Source organism: Branchiostoma lanceolatum, chromosome 19 (assembly GCF_035083965.1).
Source record: "Branchiostoma lanceolatum isolate klBraLanc5 chromosome 19, klBraLanc5.hap2, whole genome shotgun sequence".
NCBI classification, from domain to species: Eukaryota; Metazoa; Chordata; class Leptocardii; order Amphioxiformes; family Branchiostomatidae; genus Branchiostoma; species Branchiostoma lanceolatum.
In genome coordinates, this window is record NC_089740.1 from 12,677,502 (window position 1) to 12,703,148 (window position 25,647).

General features: G+C 38.3%; 1 protein-coding gene across 4 annotated transcripts; it reads right to left on the reverse strand.

Annotated features, from left to right (window-relative positions):
* Nucleotides 1-433: 433 nt before the first annotated feature.
* Nucleotides 434-24,927, reverse strand: LOC136425092 (tropomodulin-1-like). 4 transcript variants are annotated; one of them, XM_066413883.1, is made up of 12 exons: nt 24,772-24,927; nt 11,111-11,257; nt 10,216-10,372; nt 9,041-9,160; nt 8,614-8,703; nt 7,413-7,543; nt 6,988-7,095; nt 6,125-6,208; nt 5,656-5,715; nt 4,386-4,530; nt 3,151-3,209; nt 434-2,252 (listed from the first exon to the last, which is right to left on the reverse strand). In XM_066413883.1, exons 2-11 carry the CDS (start codon nt 11,237-11,239, stop codon nt 3,178-3,180), a joined length of 1,056 nt encoding a protein of 351 aa, XP_066269980.1. In that variant the 5' UTR covers nt 11,240-11,257; nt 24,772-24,927; the 3' UTR covers nt 434-2,252; nt 3,151-3,177. The 4 variants fall into 4 exon arrangements, with proteins under 4 accessions (XP_066269980.1, XP_066269977.1, XP_066269978.1 ...); XM_066413880.1 differs by lacking the exon at nt 3,151-3,209 and having other exon boundaries at nt 24,772-24,926; XM_066413881.1 differs by lacking the exons at nt 3,151-3,209; nt 24,772-24,927 and adding an exon at nt 16,323-16,442.
* Between the last annotated feature and the right edge of the window lie 720 nt (nt 24,928-25,647).

The following is a 25,647-nucleotide window of genomic DNA, read 5'->3' on the forward strand; positions in this document are numbered from 1 at the left end:
GTGGTTTTTGCCATTGTCAGATCTGCTTGGAGATCAACATAAGTCAAACCTTTGTCTAAAGTTGCAGCTTTGGTGTTCCAATTGCTGAATGATATTCTGCTAGATTGTTCAAAGTAACCTTTACTCCAAAATTCCCGATTAAACTTGAAAGTGATTCTATCAAAACCTTTCGTATAAGTGGTTTTTATGAAAATTACTTCCATGTCTATAACGAGTGCACAGCGAGCAAAACTTACCACACTTTGTACTTTCAATAAAGTTCATTCATTCTTACCAATCTGTCAATTTGAAAATTGTTTTCCAACTATTATCAATTACTATATTGTCTTCGTCTTTCGTGGAGTTTTAACATAAGGCATTGTGCACAAGTGCAAGCTATAACTAAAGTTGACCTTCACTAAATACATGTACAACATAACAGTAGACAGAAAAGTGTTTTTGGTGAATTACTTTATTTAAAATCTCAATGTTGCATGCATCTCTAGCATCACATATTGTAAGCGGATGTGTTTAAAACCAAATTTCCTAGCTCAAAACAATCTTTCTAAGCAAAGGAAATATGTAACAATTTGCTGGTTTCATGCATGATGATGGTGGCATGAAAAAGTCACACATTTTATCTAGTTTTCTATGATTTTTTTATCCACATGAAATTTGAAGCTGTCACATACATAATCTACACAAGAGTAAGTTCCAAGTCATGCAACTGAAAATGTGTTAAATCGTACCCGGTTTAACCTTCTCCCTGCTGCCTAACACTATAACCAATGCCAATTTGGTACCAAGTGGCTATCTTAGTAGGCCAAAGGTTAACACAAATTTGCAGTTTCATGAAACGTTGTTAACACTAACATACCAGTTGTTTGCAAAGCAACACATGAAATCTTACAATTCAACATGTTATGTACATATAATTATGGATTACAATTTTTTTACATGGGTACATAAAATGGAGGTAACACATAAGATGGGGGGGGGGGGGGTAGTACCAACACCAGTTTGTGAACAAAAACTGATTTTGAACATGAATCATAATTGTTAGTACATAACGTACAAAAGGGATGCTTGATATGACTTTTTTTGATAATCAGGTACAACAGATAATCTTTTAACGACACATTCCTTATTTTACATCAGAAAGACAGGACGCAAAAATGCCACTATTGTATTTTGCACTGCCCAGAATTACCTAAAGACAGATGACAACCCTACAGTTAAGATTTTTCTCCCTTCATTCACAAAGTCGAAAACACCAGATGAGAACCCAATTGGCACATGTATGAGTACAGAGAAGATTTTTTTTCCTTTTCCAAGATTTCATCCAAGAAAGGACACGTTTAAGTATGCCCTATACCAAACCAGTCATTCTCCCACCATCTACAGAGGATTTTCCTCAGAAAATCAGAACATACTTTCCAGAAAAAGAGCTTATGAAAACTGACTTCAAGCGATCGAAACCAGCTAACAGTAACAGTTGTACCGAATGTACAGTAAACATGGCTGTCAACATACCTGAAAAGTTTGCAAAAACAAAGATTTGTCCATTCCTTGATGTACATGTAAAGACACATGGGATAAAGGTGAATACAGTCATGGACACTGTTTAACACGAGGTGCTTCATTCTCATTTGCATCTAGCTAAGTTACAGATTTGCCATAGCTAACGTCTTCTGCTTTTCACAGTTGTTTCTTAACTAAAAACATCTTTTCATAGCTGCTTCTTAACTAGTGCTATAATTCACATTACATATCTTATTAATAGGTAGTTGCCTTAACTACGCATCTCAAGTCTTCACTGATTTCTTTAAGATTGTTTGAAGAAAACTGAATCATTTTAAAATCTGCTTTTCGTGTACCTTCCTGTTTAGTTTCCATCATCATGATCTTTTCTTTATCTAAACAATTCTTTCTACAGTTTCAAAGTATCTGTCTTCTACATCAAGTCGGATCACCCCTATTTCTAAGTGAGACATTCCTATGATGATATTGTCTTATACTGGACCGAGACAAGTCTATTGTTAGAAATAGGGGTTGTCCGTAGTACAAGAGATGAGTTCATGCTTGCATCGTTTGCGTAGGTTTCACACTTTGTTGCGGGACACAAACACAAGTTTTATCACTGCCAAAAACACAAGCTAGCCACTGCCGCGTGCCCGTGAAACGGGAACACTCGCCGTCAGCTGCCGTTGCTTACTCCTGATCTTCCTCTTCTTCCAAATCCTCCGTCGGAAGGCCCAAACGGCGGCGACGAACTGAAAGAACGACAAAATAAAGCGTAAATTCCCGGCAGCTATATTACATGTCACTGTTTTATCAGTATTTGTCTCCAATAACCATGCACTTTAAAAAAATAATACACTTCATATAAAGGTTTATTTCTACATACATGTAGGAATAACGTATTGATACAACAAAAGCTTAGAGACTTTTGTATGGTTGTCTATATTTCTACACTAATAATAATTATAACATCAACCAAAATAATAATACCTTAACAGAAATGCAATACTGTACAATTTCTAGTAGTCTTTAAACAATCAAAGAAAATGAGTGAAAGTTTTACACCTAAACCTGCCATTTGGAATGTTCATTATTCACACACAGAGGCATGGTCTTAACTGCACAAAAATTAGGACAAATACTGTAACTGTTACAGATACTTTTAAACAATGTGGGAATGAAAGAATGTACACAGTGGAGATATCACTAATTGATAATGGGGTATTTGAAAGAATGGCCTAGCTATAGCTACAGCCTGTTAGGAAAAAGGAACAAAATATTAGGTTATTGAGCAAAAGAGGTAAAATAAGAAATGAAGATGCCTGAAAGAGCAGATGACATAAGTAATGGTAATGTCAGAAGGGCTACATCAGGACAGACAAGTACAGGTACGTTAGATTTTTGTACACAATCATGTATTATGCAGTCTAGTTCTGCTTTAATCGCAACATACTCTCACTCACTATCCTGTGTTGCTGTCACATAAAAACTAGAATGGCTAGACAATCTACCTGCACTCTACATGTAAATTTCTACCTACAGTATTTCTTACATCCTACAGTAACTGATGTTGACTACATTTTGTACTTAAACTATACAGGCTAGAAAGACTGACAGCAAAGCTTTTTGTTTGTTGGTGTCTGTCCTTACTGAAGTGTGTTGGAAACCTGTTTGAGACTAATCCTCGAAGCCCATTCGTCGTTTCCGAACTAGAGAGTGACAAGACAAAACAACACAACGGCAAAGAGACAGGAAAAACAGAAAAAGAGTAAATGACATTCACATTTTCAAGAATTCGGTAACGCCTTTTTGTCTCATTTACACTGGATTGAAAGTTGCATAATAGTGTCCTATAAGCTTAGAACTTGATGCCATTCTGACTTTAGGTAATATGAACATTGCTTGTACATGTACTTGTAGAGCCTCCTTTGCACTGGATGGAGACAGTTGAGTGACCAAAAATAAATCTGTATGAATTTATAAATTGAATTTGATCCATGATGTACATTGTAAAAGTATGTACATTGTGAATGACAACAAATGTACAAAACTTACAAAATTGGTTTGAACTACGACTGAAGTTTTTGATTGCTCAACTGTCTCAGCCTTGGTGGAAAGGGGCTATAACTTAACAAACTACCTCCCTGGCCCATGGCAAGTACAAAATCATGGATAAACAGGAGAGTGAAAAGATAAGTGTACAAAATGTAGTGCATTCAGAGAGAACAAACAATGTACATAATCAAAGTTGGAGAGTGGAAAGATCTTCCCCGAAAAGGGCTTTAGGAAGACTGAATACATGTAGATAAAAGTAAATATTTACAGAACACTCAAAATGTACCCTATGCAACTGAATGTACAATGTGCATGACTTGTGTAAAAGTGGTCTGTGCCCTGTATCAAGAACTACAGATTTGTAAGCTAAACTTTGAAATAAGACGTTGCAATGAAGATCCTGTGTCCAGTAAGATGCCTTGCTGGCTGGACGTCTTGACAAAACCTTCTTTCTTCAAAGAAATGTATCATGGACATAAGAAACATGTTACTGCAAACTCTCCTCAGACATCAACCATCTAATCTGTATCAAGTCAAGTCAATGCCTTTATTTTACTTTGAAATGCTTGTTCAGCCACATGGCCGCTTTTCAACAAGGTCAAAGTGGAGGGGGAGGAGTCACGGATTAAGAGTACAAAAGAAACTTAACATGAACTATATCAACACAATCATGAATTATAAGTCGAAACTTATCTTTGTTACATTTTGTCCAACGCTTACGTGTACCTCTTCCCTCATGACCTCATTGAAAAGCGGCCAGCAGGCCGATAGGAGCCCTTCATAGAATAAACAAAGGCTCAAACAAACAAACAAAGAAAAACAAGACTTACCCAGGTCGTTGTTGCGAGTTAGAGTGTGGTCAGCGGAGTCCCGCGGTCCGGGGAACTCGAAGCTGTAGCCGAACTTCAGGACGACCCTGTTCTTTTTCAACATGTCCGCGATCGCCATCTCGCACGAGTTCCCCAATGAGTGCCGCTAAGCGAAATCAAAACGTAATGGTAAAGAACCCGTAGCATTTGAGGCCCTAAAGCCTCTGTCACAAATAAGAAATTCAGCTCGGCCAACGTGTTGGCGAGCTTCAAATGTGCATTTTCGGCCGAAGTACGGCCGACGTCCTGTCGATTATGCCCTCTTCGGGCAATTTTTAGAAATAAAAGTTGATCCAAATATTGGCCTTTTACCAGGTTAGTCGATACTGACTTCGTCCATGTCCAAGAGATGGGACCATCTCATGGGGGATTTTTAGTTTTTAGTGTTTGACGGACGTCGCCCGAGATTTTCATTGGAAAATAAAGTCGACGCTCGGGCAATTTTGAAACTCAGCGAGCTTTGGGCGATCTACAAAGTCAGCTGACGCTCGAATGAATTGTGAAGCCGTCTTAAGGACAGTGGGTTGTTATCCACTGTGTCTACGGCACTCTCCTTCCATTGAAAAGAAGCAAAGATGACTCTCCTTCCACAGCGTTTTACCTCCCCAACCAAAGTCAGGTACCCATTTACAAAAAAATTCCAAGGCTTTGGATTAGACTTATAATGTACAATGTAAAGACTTGCTACATACATGTAGTGATCATAGTTAAAGGAGAATACATCATTTACTAAAAATCCGTAATATTTAACAAGGCAAGTAGTAAAAAAAAGACAAAATGGTAACATAACATGATTTTTTCTATGTAGCTACAACTCAATGAGAGAAGAGAAATATATTTCAATCTTATGATTATTATTTTGTATAATTTTGATCTATTTCTTAATAAATTGTAAATGGTAATTTGATAATGTACAGTGTAATCACACTTATTATAACGTAATCTTACTTATTATGTTTACAACTCAATTTATTTTGTATTTCCTCTTCTTTTCCATTTGTTTCATTAGGATTTATGGTACAATTTCAATTTGTTCTTTCGTTAAATTTGCTTAGTTTTGATTATGTATAATTTGGTAAAAATTCCCATTGTCTAGTTTAGGGGAGGCCCATGAAAAGCCACCTAGGCTTCTGCCCCCCCTGCATGTTTTCTTTTTGCCCTGTTTATCTTTTTATAATTGTACATATATGCGAATAAACAATAAACAACATTGACCAATGTAAGTACATACCTGGTTCGCTATTCTGATTTCTGTCAGGGTTGGATGGTTCACCACTGACTTCATTATTTCCTGTAGTGAGAAAAAAAATTGTCATAAATTTCTCTACCATACATCCTTTCAAAACATTGCCATAAAATTCTCACATTTTGACAGAGCTTTTAGAGGAATTGAAAGAAAATGAACCTGAATCCTGTTAGCAATAAATCAATTTTTTATTGGCCAAGTTAAAAGAAATACAACTGTAAGGCCTTGAAGCTGCCCAGAACATCTACACTTATCAAAAAGATTAAGACCAAACCTTACAGTTCAATCTTACACAGCTTGTAGGTAAAGCGATTGAACCTCTTTTTTGTAATGCAATGCAGTTTGCTATGGCTCACGTTACTAACCAAGCACACCTTGTACCTACTTTAACATATCAGGTTTGTTACGCCTAAAGGTGGTGTACTGGTCATGCAAAACATACTAAGATTTTTACCTTCATTCCTTCACCAGAAATAAAGTTGGACTCGATGTTGAGTCTCTCCAAGGTGGTGTTTTCCTTCAGTCCCTCTGCTAGATCCTGAAGAATAAAATAAAGATTGAAAGACTTCAAAAATTCTCTTATTGAATCACTTTAACCTCTATCTAATAGCAACAATGTTATAAATATTTTTCTTTAAAAACCAACCTATACCAAGACCTAGTACAGTAGGGGCATGCTCACTAGATAGCTTTATATAACGGTGGCAGCTAGATGTGCAAAGTTTATGCGTGACAGGGCGTTCATGGTAATACAACCAGCTGCTGCCACGCCAGGTGCCTGCAAAGCTGGTGTGTGTTACACCGAAGGGCGGCTTTACTGACTATACAGATACAGAAGCTCAAGTATTATACTGAAGGGTGGTAATACTGGCTTCACACATGTAGATACAGAATGTCGTATGCTGGGCACCCTCCTTATATCAGGACCACTATCGCTCCACGTTAGCTCGCTCGCGTTGGGGCCCTGATCTTCAGTGCCGGTAGACATGGTTCTGGCGACGACACCACCAAAACATCTTCAGCCAATCAGAGGGTTTGCTAAACCTCATCTCAAGCAAAAGCGCAAAGGATGCTGGGAAGCTATCAACCAATCAGGTTACGTCTCATATGGTTACTTTAGGTTCAGAACAAATTAACCGCCAAATTGTACCAAATAAGGACAGCTCATTAATTATTCATCAGCAACTGTCAGTAACAGCGCCAGAACCATGTCTACCGGGGCTGAAGATCAGGGCCCCAACGCGAGCGAGCTAACGTGGAGCGATAGGGGTCCTGATTTAAGGAGGGTGATGCTGGGATGTCGTGTTGCTGACTGACCTTCGCCACCTTGTCGTTGCTACGCGTGGACGCCATACTGAGACGCTTCAGGTTGGTGTTGTTGGCCAGAGAGCTGCAGATGTCTCCCAGGGTCGGGATGGCGATGTTCTGTAAACAAACAAACAAACAAACAATTAAATATGTCAGCAAATATATAAGACAGTGATGATTTATATAAAAACAACTCCAAACAGCTGCCCCAAAGGTATTTAAGGAGTCCAACAGCAATCTTAAGAAACATAGACCGATCACAAGAAGTGTTATTAAGCTTACGAATAGGTTCTTGATGGAAAAACACCAAACATAATTATGAAATGTAAATTAATCTTTTGTCTATTACCGGCTTTTTGGCTGCCACTGCCTCACTGTGACATCAATGCAATTGCTTGTATAACAATAATCTTAAGAAACATAGACTGAGTCACCTTGATGTTGTTCAGGTTGAGGTCGGTGAGATCGGAGTCGTTGTCCTGAAGTTTGGTCAGGCTCTCATGGGGGTCGGTCGTGTTGGGGGGCTCCGACTGGACCTGGGGGTATGCTGCGCACTTCACAACCGCTAGGGGGAGTCGATGAACACAAACATGTTATACTTTGCTGTTCTTGCCATGTATTCATCATCATCATCAGTCAATGTGCTTATGCACTGTTGGGGTTTCCATGCACCTTACGGGGTGACATACCCTTTCGTTGGCTGATACAAGACGGGTTTCGCCAGGTCTCCCATCCAGGTGAATGATGTATTACAAGTGTTACATACATGTAGTAGCATACAACTAGGCTAAATGGGTACCATATCATAATAAACCGTAAGACCCTTCAGGTTTAAAACTAGGTTGTATTGTCATAAAGCAACATGGACTGTATGATATATATATGCAACACTGTCCCCCCTACTAAGGCAGGTACCCTTAAAACCGCTGATTAAAAAAAACAGCCTTCCTAAGAATGTCTAACTTCAACATGTAGATATCTGAAGACGTGTAGATACCTCTGGAATTACTGAATCAGATGCTACATTTAGTAGATCGCTTTAAATTCACCATTTTTAACAATGTTGTAGTCTTCAGGCACCCACTTGCAATTATGATATGTTCCATATATAGTGCTGTGTACCTAAACCCGTGTTCAGGTTCAGATCCAGAGGTTCAGGTTCAGGTACGGACTCAGGTTCAGGACGGACTTATAAGTCCGGACTTAGGTTCAGGTACGGACTTATAAGTCCGGACCTGAACCCATGGCATTTGTGTGCTAAAAATATTTTTTTCCTGTTACGTGTAAAATTGCATATTGGCATATACATTATACATGCAATTTGAAAACTATGGATACGAAATCATATACAGTCAGTTGTAAACACAAAAGTTGAGACACTTATAAACACAAAAACAGCATTGTTTTCATATTTTTCCAGTGCAAATTTCATGATCTAAGGACGGTTAAAGATGTTGGCATCTGGTTTAAAACAAAAAGGAGAGTATAAGCGAGAGATTTTTTTTCAAGTCCGGACTTGTTTCCAGACGTTTAGGTTTTTTTGGACTTGAACCTAAACGTTAGGTCCAGTTCGGATCAGGTCTGGGGTTTAGGTACACAGCACTATCCATATATAGCCCTAAGTGCAATACTTACAGCGGAAGCCCTCCTTGTTGGCGATTTCTCCGGAAGCCAGCGAGGCGTAATACTGGTCGTTGGACATCAGGGTGTGCATCCCGAGGATGGCTGCAAGACACAAGAGAACGGGTTTACATGGCTATGTACTTCTTACAAACATACTGGTGGGTTGAATGAGGAAACATCCAGTAAACATTAATGCTGAGGGAAAAGAAAATAGCACCAAAACAATGAAAACTGTTGATGATAAAACTAAAACTGCAAAGATTTTTCTTATCACAGTATCAAAATGATTCCCAAAACATTTCGGAAATGTCTGACCGTTTGACCGTTTCCAAATTTTGTTCAACTGCTTGTCGAATGAGTACAAGTAACTGTTACTTTGCGCCTTTTTTTGTATGTTTTTCTTTGACTTAAAGGTAGATGGAAAACAGGCATTACTGACCAGCCAAGTCGCACAGTTCTCCGTCGGTTGCTTCCTTCAGTGCCTCCTCAAGTTCAGGGTCCAGGACCGGGTCATCACCCTCATCTTCATCCTTTACTTCTTTCTTCACGTACGCTTTTCCTGTACATCAAGGAAAATAGCATACATGTAAATCGCAGCACATAGGCGCCCTATATCTACTCTTGTGAGAACTGCACTCTAAACCAGCTCAGGATCTAGGATCTGTTTGTCTCCTTGATCCTCATCTTTCACTTCCTTCTTTACAAACACTTTTCCTGAAGACCAGGGAAAACAGCATAAACCACAGTGCAGTGGCTCCCCCTATCTACTCCTGATAGAACTGCACTCTCCCAAATTCAGGTCCAAGACAGGCTCCTCACGATTGTCTTCCTTTTTTCATTCTGGTCAACAAGATAAAAATGATAAAATCCCAGCATAGCAGCTCACTCTATCTATTGTTAAGAGAATTTCACTCAAGAATCAAATGTTGACTGGCTACACACAGTTCCAGAGAGTATATACATGTAATACTATGATGGTCAGACTGAAGTTTTCCTTCCAATTTCCATTCCTCTGTTTTCATCATGCTACATGTGTGTGTCTAAGTTCCTACATTTCGTACCAATGAAGGAAATGAATTGATGTGGCCTGATAGAAGAGCATTTCCTCACTCATCACATTTTTGCAGCATTCCTAATCAAACTTTAAGCCTTCCGTAATGCTAATGGAAACAATTTCATTTTCTGGTCCAAAGCACACCAGGCAATGCTGCCAAATTCTTTCATCCCAATCCACAAGCCCACAACACACTTATACCCATTAGGACAAATGAGGTGATCAGGATGTGTAGAGGGCAAAAGTTCTATATCTATCTATTTCTATATAACCGGTATAACCGCCATTCGGTGTAACACACCAAGCTACAGTTACTGGTTGTCTGACCATTCGGTGTAACATACCAAGCTACAGTTACTGATTGTTTAAACATACTTAGTATATTGTACAGTTATGATAATCATAGATTGTTATGCAGTCCATGTCTAACTCCATTGTAATGTCTTGTCTTTGTCAGCAGGGCTAGCCCTTTGTAATAGCCACAGGCTAGTTGGGCAGCCCTGGCTGTGTGTGCTGAACAGTCAAACCAATAAATAAAATAATTAATAAAATAAACGTACCCTTCCTTTCTCCGGTAAACGGAATCAGATCCTCGCGATCCTTGTACTCGCGCGCCGACTTCTCCAGGTACTTCAGGAGGTGTTCGCGGTCCAACTTTCCCGTCGGCCCCTTCTTCGTCTGGTCGTGTTGTCTCAGGCCAACCGGCAACAAGTCGTTCTGGAAAGGTAGTAGTAGCCACAATGTCAGAATTTAATCCTTCAAAATATAGCTTCAAGATACGGATAGTTTCTTTCTTTGATATTTCCTCATTGCACTCTTTTTTTCATCAGTTCTTTTCTTTTCCACCCTCCTTTCCTTAGATTTGTTCTGAAGTTTTCTAACAAAATCTAGTTAATAAGTTGATTCAGATACACTGGGCCATACCCTAATCTTATGTAGTGTGGTTGGTTCCTTAACCATTATTTATAGTACTAGTGTGCTTGAGATCTAGAAGTGACTGTCCTCAACACATGACCATGAATTTCAAATTAAAGGACTGCAACCCCTAACAGTAGCTAGAGCATGCAAATTCTGAGCACAGCACATGAACTGGTGCATGTAGGTAAGGAAAGGAAAGGGACCCTGAACCAGTTTAGCTCAAATGAACTCAATGAACAGATGAGCTAATCTTCCATTGGTCGCGACAAAGAAGACAGACGCTAGGTACAGTATTTACAGGTTCATTGTAACGGGGAAATTCCCGACCAGCACAATGAACAGTGGACCACGGCCTAATGTCCCCTTTCTGGTAGCGTGCATGTCGGGCGAGCGACACAGCCGGGATTGAACTCGCGGCTTCTAGTTCCAGAGGCAAGATCACTAACCACTGGACTAGGCACGCTACGGTAAGGATCAAACCCACGACTTTTGGCAGGAATGCCACTAATTGAGCCACGGCACAGTCACACTACTTACATCAGGGTCGAGCTCAGCATTCAGCTCCTCCAACTCCTCCTCTGTCATGGAGGACAGGATGGCATCTTCATCGATGTCCCTGTACTTCTCCAGGTCCTCCCCCAAACCAAACTTGATCAGTCCTGCCATGGTTCACTGTGTCTCTATCTGTAGGGATACAGGTAAAACATCATAAGTTTAAAGGTCCTCCCTCAATCCAAACTTAAAAAGCTCTGCCATGGTTCACTGTAATGCGTTTCTGTCTGTATGGACATACATGTAGCTAGGTAAAATGTACATGTAAAACATTGTCAATACTGAGGTTTCAATACGTCAATATTGAAGTGAAAAATCATATTGCTTTCGTCTAGCTTGAACCGGCTACGGTCAGTACTGTTTAGTGAAATGCGGATCTGCCATGACTCGCATTTTCAGCCAAGCAAACCAGTACCGGGTCACCCCTACCATCATTGATAAGTATGTTTGATTCTTTTATGTACAGAGGTTTGACGCCTGTCAAGCTTCCCATATAAAGGGCCACCGGCTTTACCACACCATCTGACAAACATGCTGAAATCATAATTATTACATAATTCTGTAAATTGATAAAAAAATTACAAAACCCTGACCTTTTATTAAAATCAGTCAAGACATTAACGAGACAAAGTACACAAACTGGTTTTGTTATCTAAGACTACCAACAATGGATACTGGTGAAAATTTAAAGCTCAAAGCAACAGCTGGCACCCGGAGTAGTTGTTATGGAGCTTTAACATTGTACATGTATATCTCAGGTTAAGAAACCTAAGTCTCCATGTCTTGGGGGGTGGTGTCTCTACACAGAGGCGTCTTTCCTTGCACTAATTAACGTGTTTAGGGTGTCTTCTGTGCCATCCGAGATTTGGACAAGGACTGGAGTTGTTTACAGTACATGCTCCACATGAGGATAGGAATGTTGGGGTAGGAGGGTTGCATGTTAGAGAGATGCTGATATCAATACATTAACATACTCAGTTTAAATGTACATGTACATGTATCAATTACATGCATCAGAACCTAACCCAAATGTAAACAACATTCTTACACATTTCTATAGTTTTACACATAGTTATAGTGGACAGATATGTATTGATTTGACATGAAATCTCATAAACAAAAGTCAACCAATCTAAACTATTGGAATTGCACGCTGTACACGTATACATTACTTGTATACAAAGTACATGTACAACTACAATGCAATCCTGGATGAAACTGGAACAATGCTTTGCAATTAAACCAAAACATACCTGTACTATAAGAGTCTTCTTGGCTCATAAAAAAATTTGACACTGTTGATCTTAAATCTTACCTTAGATTAGATATAGCAGTAGAAAATGCTCAATGTAACTCACCCAATTTTGCAACAACAAAAAATGGCTGCATGCAAAACAGTTCAACCACTACGTACCTACGTAGTATTTACAATATGTGACCAGCCGTGCAAAATGCCTGGGGGGAGAAGACTACATTGTACGATTGCAACCGAACACCACAATATCTTTTAATTCTGCTGAAAGAAATACGCAATTAACATTGATATCTACATTAAAAACGTCATTTTTTCACAACAATTGTGATACCCGAAGTACTTTTTATCAATTTATGAATAATCTGTCTGGATTTGATATGACAAGTTGGGAGATAGTGGTACAATCCAAATGAGCTGACAACAGCTAATAACTCTAACCTTTAAATCTAGCAAATTGGAAGTGCCCGGGGAACTGGTGATAAGAAATGTTACAGTCAAGAAATCACTAAAAGAAAGGGGGAATGCAAAAAAAGAAAACAACCAATCAAACAAACTCTTAGAAGTTAGATGAAGGCAAAAACATAATTTTTCCAAAAAGAATGATTAATTTGAAACACTAAACAACGCACCAGAACCTTTGACCAAGGAGGATATCGTAATCTTTACTTGAATTTTACGTTTAACTTTAAGTTATATGAAATGTCAAATTTTTGTAACTGTGCACTGCTCATCTTTGAAGTGCAACAGATGTCTCTATTTGTCATCAGTAAACACAGTCTCATCAGTGAGACATCGGCGAATAATCTGTCATGTCATCTGTTTTGTGAAACCTGACCGTATGTCGCTAGTGATTCATTTCTCCTGCAGTCTTCTCAAATAAGCTTGGGGCGTTTCTCAGTAAAGACAGAAAATAGAGAGGGATATAGACTGGTGCCAACAACACTGTGCAATAACAAAGCCTGGATTTATCTGGCTTAACCCTCAAGAATATTGTATGTTTTGCAAGACAGCCACTAACAAGTCTAACACAAACTCATTAGAGTAACACTAACAGCTGGTACTGTCGCTACAATTGAAAACGTTGGCATTTCTGCGAAACAAGGCTCCAAAATTATGCTGTACAAGCCATGAATATAATAATATTCAGGGCTTTTTCTAAAGAGGGGAACAAGGGTACTGCACCCCCATGCCCTGACCATGCGATCTCATGGCAAATCCTTCAAGTTACAGTATTGTTCATTACAGTGTTAGTGTGAAAAGTACAGAATATTTTCTGATGCAGCACTAGAGTAAATACAGAATGCTGTCAGTGGTAATTTCACAGTAATGTTGGCTGCCTAACCAACCACTAATCAACTAATATACAGCACCCTATAGTGTAACATATCTAAGTTTTTCTTTCTCACTTGAGCTAATGCCGCCACGGCAATGTTATATGTAATGCTGTGAATCACAGTTACAACAACACATACCTGAATACAAAATATCATCACAATTCAAACATTCATTCTTGTGTTATGCTGGCCAAACTATGCGGAAACACTGACACACACACATACAATGTAGTCAGACACATGCACACACACACCAGACCTACACACTCACGGACACACATGCAGACACGCAGAAAACAATACCTTCGTAATTAGAGGTTTATACAACCACAGTGCAGTCAATCAAGCAAAAGAAATTCGGTGTTGTGACAGGCCAATGTCTTTATACTTCATTTAAGCTTCCAAACAATTACCCAAAATTAACTACACTTGTATCAAGGTGAGGCCACCACCACATGTACAACTCTACTGAGAACATTACACCCAAAACATAAACAAGCTGGGGAGAAATGAAAGGATCTTGTCATCAATGCGGAATAAAGGATGCTTGTTTGATAAACATGCTAACATCCGTGGGAAAGCTTTGTCGTCGACTCGCACATGACCTTTCCTGTCCTATACATGCCAAAGGTTATGACCGTCAAGCAACCTTTCGTCATTATCGGCATCATGCTAGTGGTAACATTCTGTCACCAATGAAATTTCTAAGAAATGGGAAAGCCAGAAAACAAAACTGCACCAGGTAATGATACCAAAGTAGCTTACGTAACCTCTAAACACATAATTGGTGCCGAGTGGCTATCTTGAAATTAGTTTTTTTCATGCTGAGATAATTTCGTGGTCATATCACAAAACACAAACATTAAATATTTCAATACTTAAAAGATACATGTTTTAAAACTTTGGTAGTAATTTTCACATCAAGACAGCATTCTTACATTGACTTACATTCTTACATACTTTGACTTAAGCAATTAACTCAATGATACAAAAATGTAAGATTTTCAGTGGCGTCAATTTCACATTTTCGAGACATAGATCGATGCCACCTGTTTGCATTACATATTGGGGGTAAACGCTCTATCCTTGTTAGTTAATACGACCAAAGGTAAAGCAAACAACCAATCAGCATTCAATGTGATACCTCCGTACAGACAATGGAGGATTAAAGTCTCAGTTCAATGTACAGGTATAATAAATAATGGATGATAAGGTTATCCAATAAGAACATTAAGAGATTATAGAGATTTTGGCTGTCAATAGACCAAGCTCCAAGCTATAGTTCAGGGTTTAAGCCACTCCAGAAAAATAACTTGTTTTCAGTAAAAAATATTAAAGAAAGATGTCCAAGCATTGAATTATTAGAGACATGTTTTTGAAAGTAGTCAAATCTACTAACAATTGCATGTTATAGTCAGAATGTCTATACAAAAAGATGCCTACTACTAACTTTCTGTTTTCAGTTTAATTTTTTTTTGATTGCAAAGAGTATGAAAAACAATGAATTTTGTTGCTTTTGCCTTAGACAAATGCATGATGGTTTCAAACTTTGTCTCAATCACATGAGCAAAGTCTGACATTATCTACCAGTATGTACACATATTCTTTGTGTTTAATAAACATTGCTTAATACAAAGGAACTAACTAAACAATTACAAAGACAAAGATCTCAGTGTTGGTTTGGAACAAGTGTTCAAAACACTAAACACAAAAAACTATCCAAAACATTATTTTACCACAATATGTTAGCAATTATATTTAACTTAATTTCAAGACAATACTGGTATATGTAGATCATGTCTCAAAGTGTTGGGAATATAGAAAATTTTCAGGCATGAAAATAATCACAACATTCTTGTCCTATTTCAGTATTAAGAGAAGTCCTAAACATTAGGATTTTTCTTGCAAGACATTTTTTCCCTCACTTTTAAGTCATAAACTGACTTCAGCACAGAATGACTAGAAATTTCCTGTGAGTGTGAGGAAATTGAACACTGGGAATTTGCCTCACAACTTACCATAACAAATTAATCAGTAACAGTAATTATATAAAAAAGCAGTCCACTTCAAGAAATGAATTCTTTTCGATTAAGAAATCAAGCAGAACAAAGCATATGATAAAGAACTGCTGACCAAGACAATATACAATGTACAGTATATATGGTACGGTATAAGTTATATATAACAGAAAATGATGCAACATTAACTCAGAGAGTGCCAAAATCTAGTATCATCCAAACATTGACTCATAAACTCAATAAGTAAATTTATTTAGATCAATACCAATTATGAGTGATTTTACCTGAGATTTCTTAGTGTTTCTGGATCTAAAATATAGTTGCAACACACAGTTAAAATACTTCTGTATCATGCCATATAAACGTACGTGCGTCAAACGATATTACCCCGTAAGGTTATGACATATCAAATGACATCACCGTCCATGTTTTTGACAGATAAATAAAGACCTTACATTTAGCTTAAGATATAAAGGAAAAATGATACGTAAAACTGAATTAAGATTAAGATATCATTATGTACCTTGTACGAATATCATTTTATATGCAAGATATTCAAAGGTTCGTAGTATTAGAACAAATAAAGATACCTTTTCCGCAGCAGACAGTTATGTGCGCTGTAGGTATTTCAGAGGAGACCACTCACTGAACCAATATGGCAGGGGGAGGCTATTTTAAACCACTGGCAGGTCAAAGTTCAGGACAATGTACAAATATGGGCGTGGGTGGGGCACAGGGACACTGCAGAAATGAAATCATAGCAGTTAAATGTCTACTTACCAACATATTGTTAATATTTTTGCTATAATGACTAAGGAAAAATATAGGTCTAGAAACATCTTAACATGTACTTTCCTTACTATTTTCTTCATAATAATGATAATTATGTTATCAAACTGTCACGTTAAAATGTAGATAGGGGGTAACCAATGATAGAATTTCCATCTACGTATTGTATATTTGCTCTTCTTCTGGTCTCTGCTGGGTTTTCTATTTTTTCATGACTGGAATCTCGAACAAGTTAGCCTATACAGCATCATACTGCTTACAAAGTTACACAACAGAAAAATACAGTTTGACCAATATTCCTGGTTCAAAGTCAGTATACCGCAAGACCAATATTTCATACATGTATGATTCAAGACTGATCTCTATTTTCAAAAGTCTCTATTTTCAAAAGTCTTCAGAAAACGTAGGTGACTGGAAAGCTTAGAATGAATAGAACTGTTCTGCTGAACAATTGTACTTGCAAGTAATTGAAACAAAATTACAAGAATGAAGAAATATGTATTACTAACTGAAATCCAAACTTGTTGCTTCAGTTTGTGTTTTAAACCTTCAAACAGAGTCAAAGGCCGGTCATGGCACAAAATCTTTCTGGCACTTCAAACAACCGGTCGGCCAAAACACACAGTTTACATATGCCAGGCTATTAAAACTGTACAACAGGCCAGGATTCTTTTGGACCTCACTGGCCCAGGGTCAAGGGAAAATTATATTCCTAGAGTCATGTAACTGCCAAATCTAAATGGCATTAACTTGTCTTGTAGAGTTGGGTACAAGAAACATATGTACATGCATACAGCATGCCATTTCAAATACATTCATACATTATATTTGATATGTACACTGTACATACAAAGTACATGCACACACACACACACATGCACACACACACATGCACACATACACACACACACACACACGCACAAACACACACACATACAAACACATACGCAGACAGAGTGCAACATGATAAGACTCGTTTTAAGAATACTATACATTCATTGTTATCATTTCGAGGCAACCTAAAATTTCACTGCCAAGTGTTCAAGTCATCTTCATTCTTGGCTAAAAACAATTTTGATACAAAGTTGTCACAAGATCATAAAAATAACTATTTGTCTACCAGAGCACATGTGTACATGTTAATAAGTTTTAGCCATCTCTATGGACTTGAGGTAAAAATAGGTCCTAGTATTTCATTACACTGGCCAGTTGACAAGATGCTATATTGGGCCCAGCCTGACTGTACTAGATCTGACTTGCCTTCTGTTTTGTGTTAGGGTTTTTCTGTTAAGGTTTCCAAGTTAAAGCTACTGTAACACTAACAGTATTATATTACCGAAAAACTTCTGATCCTCCGGAAATCAACAAACATATCAATATGAGTCAAACCATACTGTTTAGTCACACCCTGAAATATGCCAAAAATAGATCCTTTTGCTGTATATACTATATAAAAATCATGTACAATTACAAACAAAGAAACATTTTCATTTCAGGCTCTTTGGTTTTAAGTTTATCTTATATGTTTAATGTATATTCTTAAAGTTCACTATGACCTAAATGCAAGCTACAGTGATTTCTTCCGAAATTAATGTCATCAGGTTGTATTTGAGACATTTGTCTGACAGACACCGAAACGTCAGCAGGTGAGAATTACCGGTTGTGTAAAAAGAATCTCAAATACTCTACAGTGATTTCTACAATCTTATTTTTATTTCATTTTATTTTCTACAATTTTACAGTAAGCATACTTCTGTCTTACCAACAAAGATGTCCACATTCTATAAACACCTTAAAACAAAACAAGAGGCTTTGCACTGTGTGCATGTAAGTCCTTAATACCGACAGCTCACTTTATAAAACAACTTCAACTAGACATGACAAGACACTGAAAACCTAGAAAATGATTGTAAGATGGACCTCACGCATTTACAATTTACAAGAGGCACTGCACTACACAAGCAACTACGGCTGACTTCTTTAAGAAAGAGCACTTAACTTCTTCAGAAAATTACCATGACAAGATAAGAGAATGTGTCTTAAGTACATAAAACATTTTGGACTCACCAAAAACTCTTTTTTTCCTTGTCAATTGCTTTTTTTCTCATCCCATGTTCGAATGTCTTTTCAAGTCTTTTCAGATATTTTTCCTTTACACCTTGATGATGTTATAAAAGCAACGAACTTACAACAAATAAAACCTATCTAAACCTTTATTTACAAGTTTGAAATACAAATTACAATGTATTGGTCTTCACAAAAACATCAACACAAAGACAGCAATGATCAAAGCCAGACGTTCTGCTGCAGTGCCATGGAAAGCCGCTACGTGGCCCATAATCAAACTTGTCCTTCGTTTTGCTGACACCCACATGTGACATGTACCCACATACATGTACCAAGGATTGAAAAGATCCATCCAGAACTTCTCAAGTTACATTGTATGTTGTAATGTCCACATACATACAAGCATACAAACAATCAGCAGCTTCTTGGCAAAAGTCATTAATACATTCTAGAATCTGTGAACCAAAAGGATAACAGATGACCTGGTTTTGTGGTAAAAGTTTGTACCTGAGAGTTTTGGACACACCCCAGTGAGCTAAGCCCCTGTACTCTGTACCCCCATGTTGACAGAGAGTGTCTTCCACTGAGTCATCAATACACAACAAGCCATGCAGAAAATCACAGGTAAACTGAGAGGTACCTCCCCCCTCTCCCATGGTACCTTCCCATCTCTCGCAAGGTACATGTACCTTCCCCCTCTCCCATGGTCAGTTATCTTATGGTAAATAATTTTTGGCTTGTATCACAAAGCAGCAGCCTTCCAACTTTGCAATAAGAAGAATTTCTATAATAGAATGAAATTCGTGAAGGAAAACACACAGCTGATAGCATGATACTTAATGTAACTTTACCGATTGCTATCATCATTTTTTTCATCATCATCATCATCATTACTGCCATCTAACCCTGCAAGTTATCCATTAACAGAAACCATTTATTTTCACAGGGACTTAATTTTGCAGTAGGGCTTGAGGGGTATGGACTATGGAGGTTTTTGCAGTGCTTTAAGTTTGTGGTCAAAACAATTCTGTAGTACACTAAATGTCACTAAATGGAAAGTCAGGAGGATCATTTATGCATTACGCTAAATTCAGGAAGGCAGTTATACAGAAAATGTGGCCACTTCACTGGTACTACAAGGTACGGAAATGCTATCCCTACGAATAACAGGAAATCTAGCTTGTCTATGCTGTATGGAAAAGGGACATGCAGTCTTGCAAACAACCAACACCGAATTAACTGCATTCAAACCTGTAGAAGTGACCACCTCTACATAAGGTCTACCTGGCCAGTGTGACCACATTTTGGTTGTCGCTTAGATAATTTTCCCCATGGACACAAGCATTAAGAATCCTGTCTATAATGACCACCTGTCCACACAGACCAGATTTTATTGCTCCCCTGAGTGTGGTCTTCTTGGGCAGGTTTGACTGTAATGCTGATACCAAAGAAGAACACGTGTTCATTCACATGACCTGTATGACTGGACCTTTTTGTGGACAGTGCAAACCCTTCGGAGATCAGGCCACTTGATCAAACACCTGGGTACAAACAGGGAGGCACTTTGCCTTTTGTGTGGGGAACATTCTCATGTCTGTCTGTACAAAGAGATGCTACTCCCCTAGTTACACTGTTTGTCTGTTAATTAGTGCTAGGGGCTAGTTCAGCTATCGCTGATGCATCTTGCATGATTCCAAAAATAAAAGAGGCATGCTTCTTGGCTTAGTCCCTGTTCATACCAGGCTTTACGAATCTGGATTCACCCAGCTGGATCCTAATTGAATCTGTCACATCCACCTCAGAATCCAGATTCTGACCATGTATACCAGGCTTGGCGAATCGAGATACTAGTTTATTCCTTGCCTGGGTAAATCCAGAGTTTCCAAGCCTGGTATGAATGGGCTCTAAAACATCATTCTAGACTATTTTTTTTCATGCTACCATTGGCAAGACAAGAAACAACATACCGAATAACGGAACTTGAGTGAGTGAGAAACTTTTCAAAACTTTATCATAACACTTTAAAGCATATCGTAATATCAAAGTCCAGAAGGTCCGAACAACGACTCAAAGGAGGGTGTTTCTTAAGAACAGCATGGCCAACTACCTGAAGAATGTGAACTGTATACTAGTAACATATTTTCTTCTAAAAATATATCATGTCTCTACATTTTTAGACAATCATCAGAGCAATGCATTGAATAGTTTGGCAGCGAGACAATACTTCTGCCACTGCCAATAAGTGGTTCCTCTTGAAAATAGGTTACTACTGTACATACTGTTTATTCTCCAACCACCATTAGACTAAATGTAAACAGTACAGATGATTTGTGGCATTGCAAATAAGTGGAGAACTACTATGCAGTCCAGTACAGGATATGTTTAGAGATAGGCAGGGTTGGACATAAAAGTACATAAAAAATCTACTTGCCCTAACCAACTTTTCACTTGCCCGAAATCTAAATGACATTTTTCTTTGCATTTTTGGTTGCAGTAATTATGAATTCTGTTATTTTTCAGTAAAAACATGTTCTTAATTAAGCATGTAATTATAGAAAAGTTTTAACTACAAGACCAAGCTGTGTGGATGTCATGACAGTATTTACGGGAAATGACAAAAACTTGAACGAGAAGCATGATGTTACAACGTATCTTCTTTAACTTAAACAGTTAGGTAAATTAATGAAGACAAAACTGTGAAAATAGAACTTCTTGAATTGCATACATACATTTCTAATGCATGGTCATACTGTTCCTCATACATATTACTGGTCTACAGTAGTCTACCAGCCTGTTGAGGTAGCCCTTTGGTACCCCTTCTGTATTTGTTATGGGGTTAGGCAGCAGGGAGAAGGTTAATTAAGCAGTGTTACTGGACCTACTGATCTCTTGCACTATCCTTACACTAAATTAACTAAAATTGTAATACAGACGATCTAGTAACACTGCTTAATTAACCTTACCCTTGCTGCCTAACCCCTTAACATATACAGAATTGGCTGTAGTGTAAGGGAACCTATGATGAAGATGACTACACCACCCACTCATCTACATTCTCCAAGCAGAGGTTTCGGTCGAGAGGGCTAGCAGTGGCCGCGATTCTAATGTTTCTGAACATCCATGTTAAAAATCGCTGTCACTCCTAGCCCTCTCGACCAAAACCTCTGCTAGGAGAATAATCTACATGTACATGTACTTGCTTGACACATGTACAACTGAGGAATCTTAGCCATGGATCAATACCAATTCCTATTCAAGCTCTAGTCTGGCCATTTCCCTGGAAAATAGTCTGGCACGTGGCACCTGTCCCCATACAAACAGTTGGCTTTAACCTAATCAATTAGCTCAGAAATGGGATATTTTTCAGAAGCTGAGAACCTCATTACCATGCCATTACAGACGAACGTGCGACTAGTAGGAGCCAATCAGAGCTCTCGCTTATATTTCTGACAGATGTTCAAAATGTAATTATTACCTGTGCCTGACTCTATGCTTGGGGGAACTGAGCAGAGGTGTAGCCTGAGTACCATCCTCCATAGTGACAGCTGGCTCAGTGCTTCTTGCTTGCTAAACACGTATTTAGCAGGTGAAAAGCATTGAGCCAGCGGTCACTACTGAAGATTGTACTCAGGCTAGATCAAAAGGAGACTGGAGCTAAAAAGGTCTTTTGGAAGGGAAGTTACTCAAAGTTGGAAGACAGAGCTCATCATGTTTTTGGCTGGGTCCATAACTACGGTAAGGTTGCATTTTACTCATTGCTAACATTTCTCAAGGTGTCAAATGTCTCCTTAAAGAATTGCTGCCAAATCCTTGTCTTCTCTGGCGTGAAACTAGGTCTTAAGGATCAATCAACACACAAAGAAAGACCCTGACTTGATCCGATGGTATAGACAACCTGACCTAATTATAACTCTCCAACAAAAACCGGCTCAACTCTAGCTCGAGACATGGTTGAAACTTACTTGAGGGTTTTTTCGTCAGAGTTACTCTTTATAAATTTTGCTATGATTTTTCTACTACACTCAACAGCCTTGTCAAGCCCAACTGCAATTACATTCTTACCTATCTATGATTTTAACAGAGCTGTCTCCAGCTTTAAATTTTTTCCATCCCACTATTTTGTTTGGGAGCCCATGCTGTTAATTTTTCTTGTTAAATCATTCTGTTATTTCAAGCTTACGAAAATACGTTTTCATCAATTTCATTGTCATTTTTTGCTGAATTTTTCCCCCTGTCCCAACAAGCAAGAAGAAAATATTCACAGTATGTAATGTATAGAACAATAACAAGTTTACGTTCTTCAAAAGCAAAGTTGAAGTGTTATTTCCAACAAAGATAATAACAGGATATAATGGGAAAACTGGACTCGTTTCTTGAAAAATTTCCGACTGTACATCTGACAACAGTCTTTGTCAAGAAACGAACAATCCATCACTTGCCTGAAGTCACATCAAGATTCTATCTTCGAACAATACTCCCTTTATCATGTGATGATTCACTCTCTAAATCCCTAAACCAACAAAAGCACCACTACAACAGCACAAGGGCCTCTTTCTACAAAAACTTTTCATTCCTATCTTTTCCCATGGGACAGTCTTGCCATCCACAAATAGCCTACTTGTATAATGATGAATATCCCCACAGAGACCTTTGGGAGAACGCTTTAATTCCAACTCAGTAATCTGAGCCTTTACACAGCAAAGAAAAAAGGACAACCCACTACTGTGTTCCCTCTACAAATTGGAAGAAAGACCCTTTTCACGTCCTTCATAATGTGGGTCATCTATTTTTCATGTCACATCCATGTTGTTTGGACAAGCATGAATCAGGCACTGATCTTGGTGAACCATGCAACAAAGTTGTGACTTACTGCTTTCTTAATTCTTATTCAAAGCCACAACTCAAGTTGCCGATGGTTTTATATCCATCGTATAAATCATTTTGAGCAATTGATTTGTCTGTTTGACCTACTAGTAACGCTACATTTTGTATCCCCCTACAATGAATTCCACCATAAATTCTACACACTAATATATAATTTAACACTCAAGGTTAGAAGATTACTGTGTCATTGAGGGGTGATAAATTTTACATGAAGTTGAGCCCTCTGATCCCATATTTCAGGATATTACTATGATGTCAGTGTTCAGTTTTGTCAAACAACGAATGCATTTCATTGTATGATATCAGAAAATATTTCCACCTGTGCAAAAGAGGTTGTTATTTTTCAAAAGTCTATGCGGAATGACGTTAGCTGTGTTTCGACAAATTGAACTTTACATCAAACAAGCAATATGAAAATTGACAGCTAATTAACATAATTTGACAGCTAATCATGATTGAAATATAGCCCGTTAAGATTATTTCAAAGACTCATACCAGTCCTGACAACACACAGATAACTTAAGATACAACCTCTAAGTATAATCATATAAAAGATCTTTCTTCCGGAAAACAGAAAAAACATTTGGCATAATATTCAACAAATTTATGGACAGTGCTGCAAAGCTATAGACATGTTATAGGGTAATCATGACCTTATTGACACTCTACAGGTCATGATCAGAGCAAAGTCGTGTCTTGCTACAAAAACAGCCTGTTTTGCAGACAACTCACGTTCTCTGTGTAAAAATAACGTTAGCTGCAACTGATATATTTTCCAGCCCATGTTTATGGGGTGGGAGGGGGGTAACGTCATAGCATTATATACATTTGTTTCATTCCACGACTAGAAAACAAGTTGTTGATGACATTTTTCTTACTCTACATGACAAAATGTACAATATGCTAATATTCTACAAATTATCTGATATTAGTATAGGCCACGTAAAAAACAAGTTAAGGTTGTCAGTGCTTGATATGTTTTGGGCTTTGGCCCACATACAACAAAGCGACGACTTTGAACTTCAGTTGGGCGTACACATGACAGTAAAGATGAAAGGAGGCCTGAAATAAAAACAGGATGCTTGTCCACACATAGGCTTTAACCCTGAACCAAGGGGTAACGAAAGACCTCGGCCTAAAGTCGTCCGAAGCAAGGCAGATCGCCAGAAATTTTAGGAATGAGAAAGTGTCATATATAGGACAACCGCCCCCTCCCACTACCTTAAAAATCTCACCCTAGAACAGGCGATTTTGAGGCATATTTCCACATTTTGCACGGGAGAGAGGAGTGTTTCCTACCTTTTGTGCGTCCTTTGAATGGAGTGGAGTTGAGTGAACGGTTAAACGGCGGTTGTTTAGGGTGCAAGAGCAGAAAACAAGCGTCCGTTCCTGACGCCCCGGCCCCGAGGATCTGGTTTCCGCTTTCCGCTGACGGCAGGTCTCACGGGTTCTCGCGTGACTAGGCGGGACTTTAGAAAAATAGTATAAAAGGTGCTGTATGGATATTTTTTACTGGAGGACGTGGTGTTTGTTTCGTAAAGCTATTAGAGGTAAGGAAAAGTGCAAGAGCTGAAAATAAGCGTCCGTTCCTAACGCCCTAGCCCCAAGGATCTGGTTTCCGCTTTCTGCTGTAGCTTGGGTCTGTATCTCATTCGTTGACTGTAGTGCACTTTAATTCCGGTAAGAGGCGCTACAGAGCTGTGGCCTGTCGACAGATATCAAGGTAGTCTTCTCTCATGATTCAATTGATCCTACTCAGAGACGTTTCGTATACTTTAACAATGACAACTTTATCCAGGCTAATACATTTATACCTTCATAAATTTAAGAAAACGTATAATATGGACTTAAGCGTAAACATATTGACAACTTTGCGGAGAGGAGACTCGGGAGCTATAATAGGTTTGGATGCCAGACTACAACATATGTAGATGTAATCTAGACATTGAAAATGTGTCTTCTATCAATATTGTATAGCCGAGAATCTACATAGTTTGTACTAGATTAACGTAACTAACCAGTAGTCTAATACAACGATTTAGCTTACCGATTTAACCGATTTAACTTACATTGTACATGTTACAACTGTTGTGCATGCAATAAACTTTGTATTGACTTCGAATTAGCCCCCACCAGGCCCTCCTTCGGGCGTATGGATCGTAGAATTCGGCAGAA

Coding starts and splice junctions, on each gene's coding strand:
- LOC136425092 (XM_066413880.1), bottom strand. CDS start 11,239: ATGGCAGGACTGATCAAGTTTGGTTTGGGGGAGGACCTGGAGAAGTAC. Junction 9,161..10,215: donor GTTTACCGGAGAAAGGAAGG/GTACGTTTATTT, acceptor CTTGATGTACAG/GAAAAGCGTACGTGAAGAAA. Junction 5,716..6,124: donor TTTCTGGTGAAGGAATGAAG/GTAAAAATCTTA, acceptor TTCTCACTACAG/GAAATAATGAAGTCAGTGGT.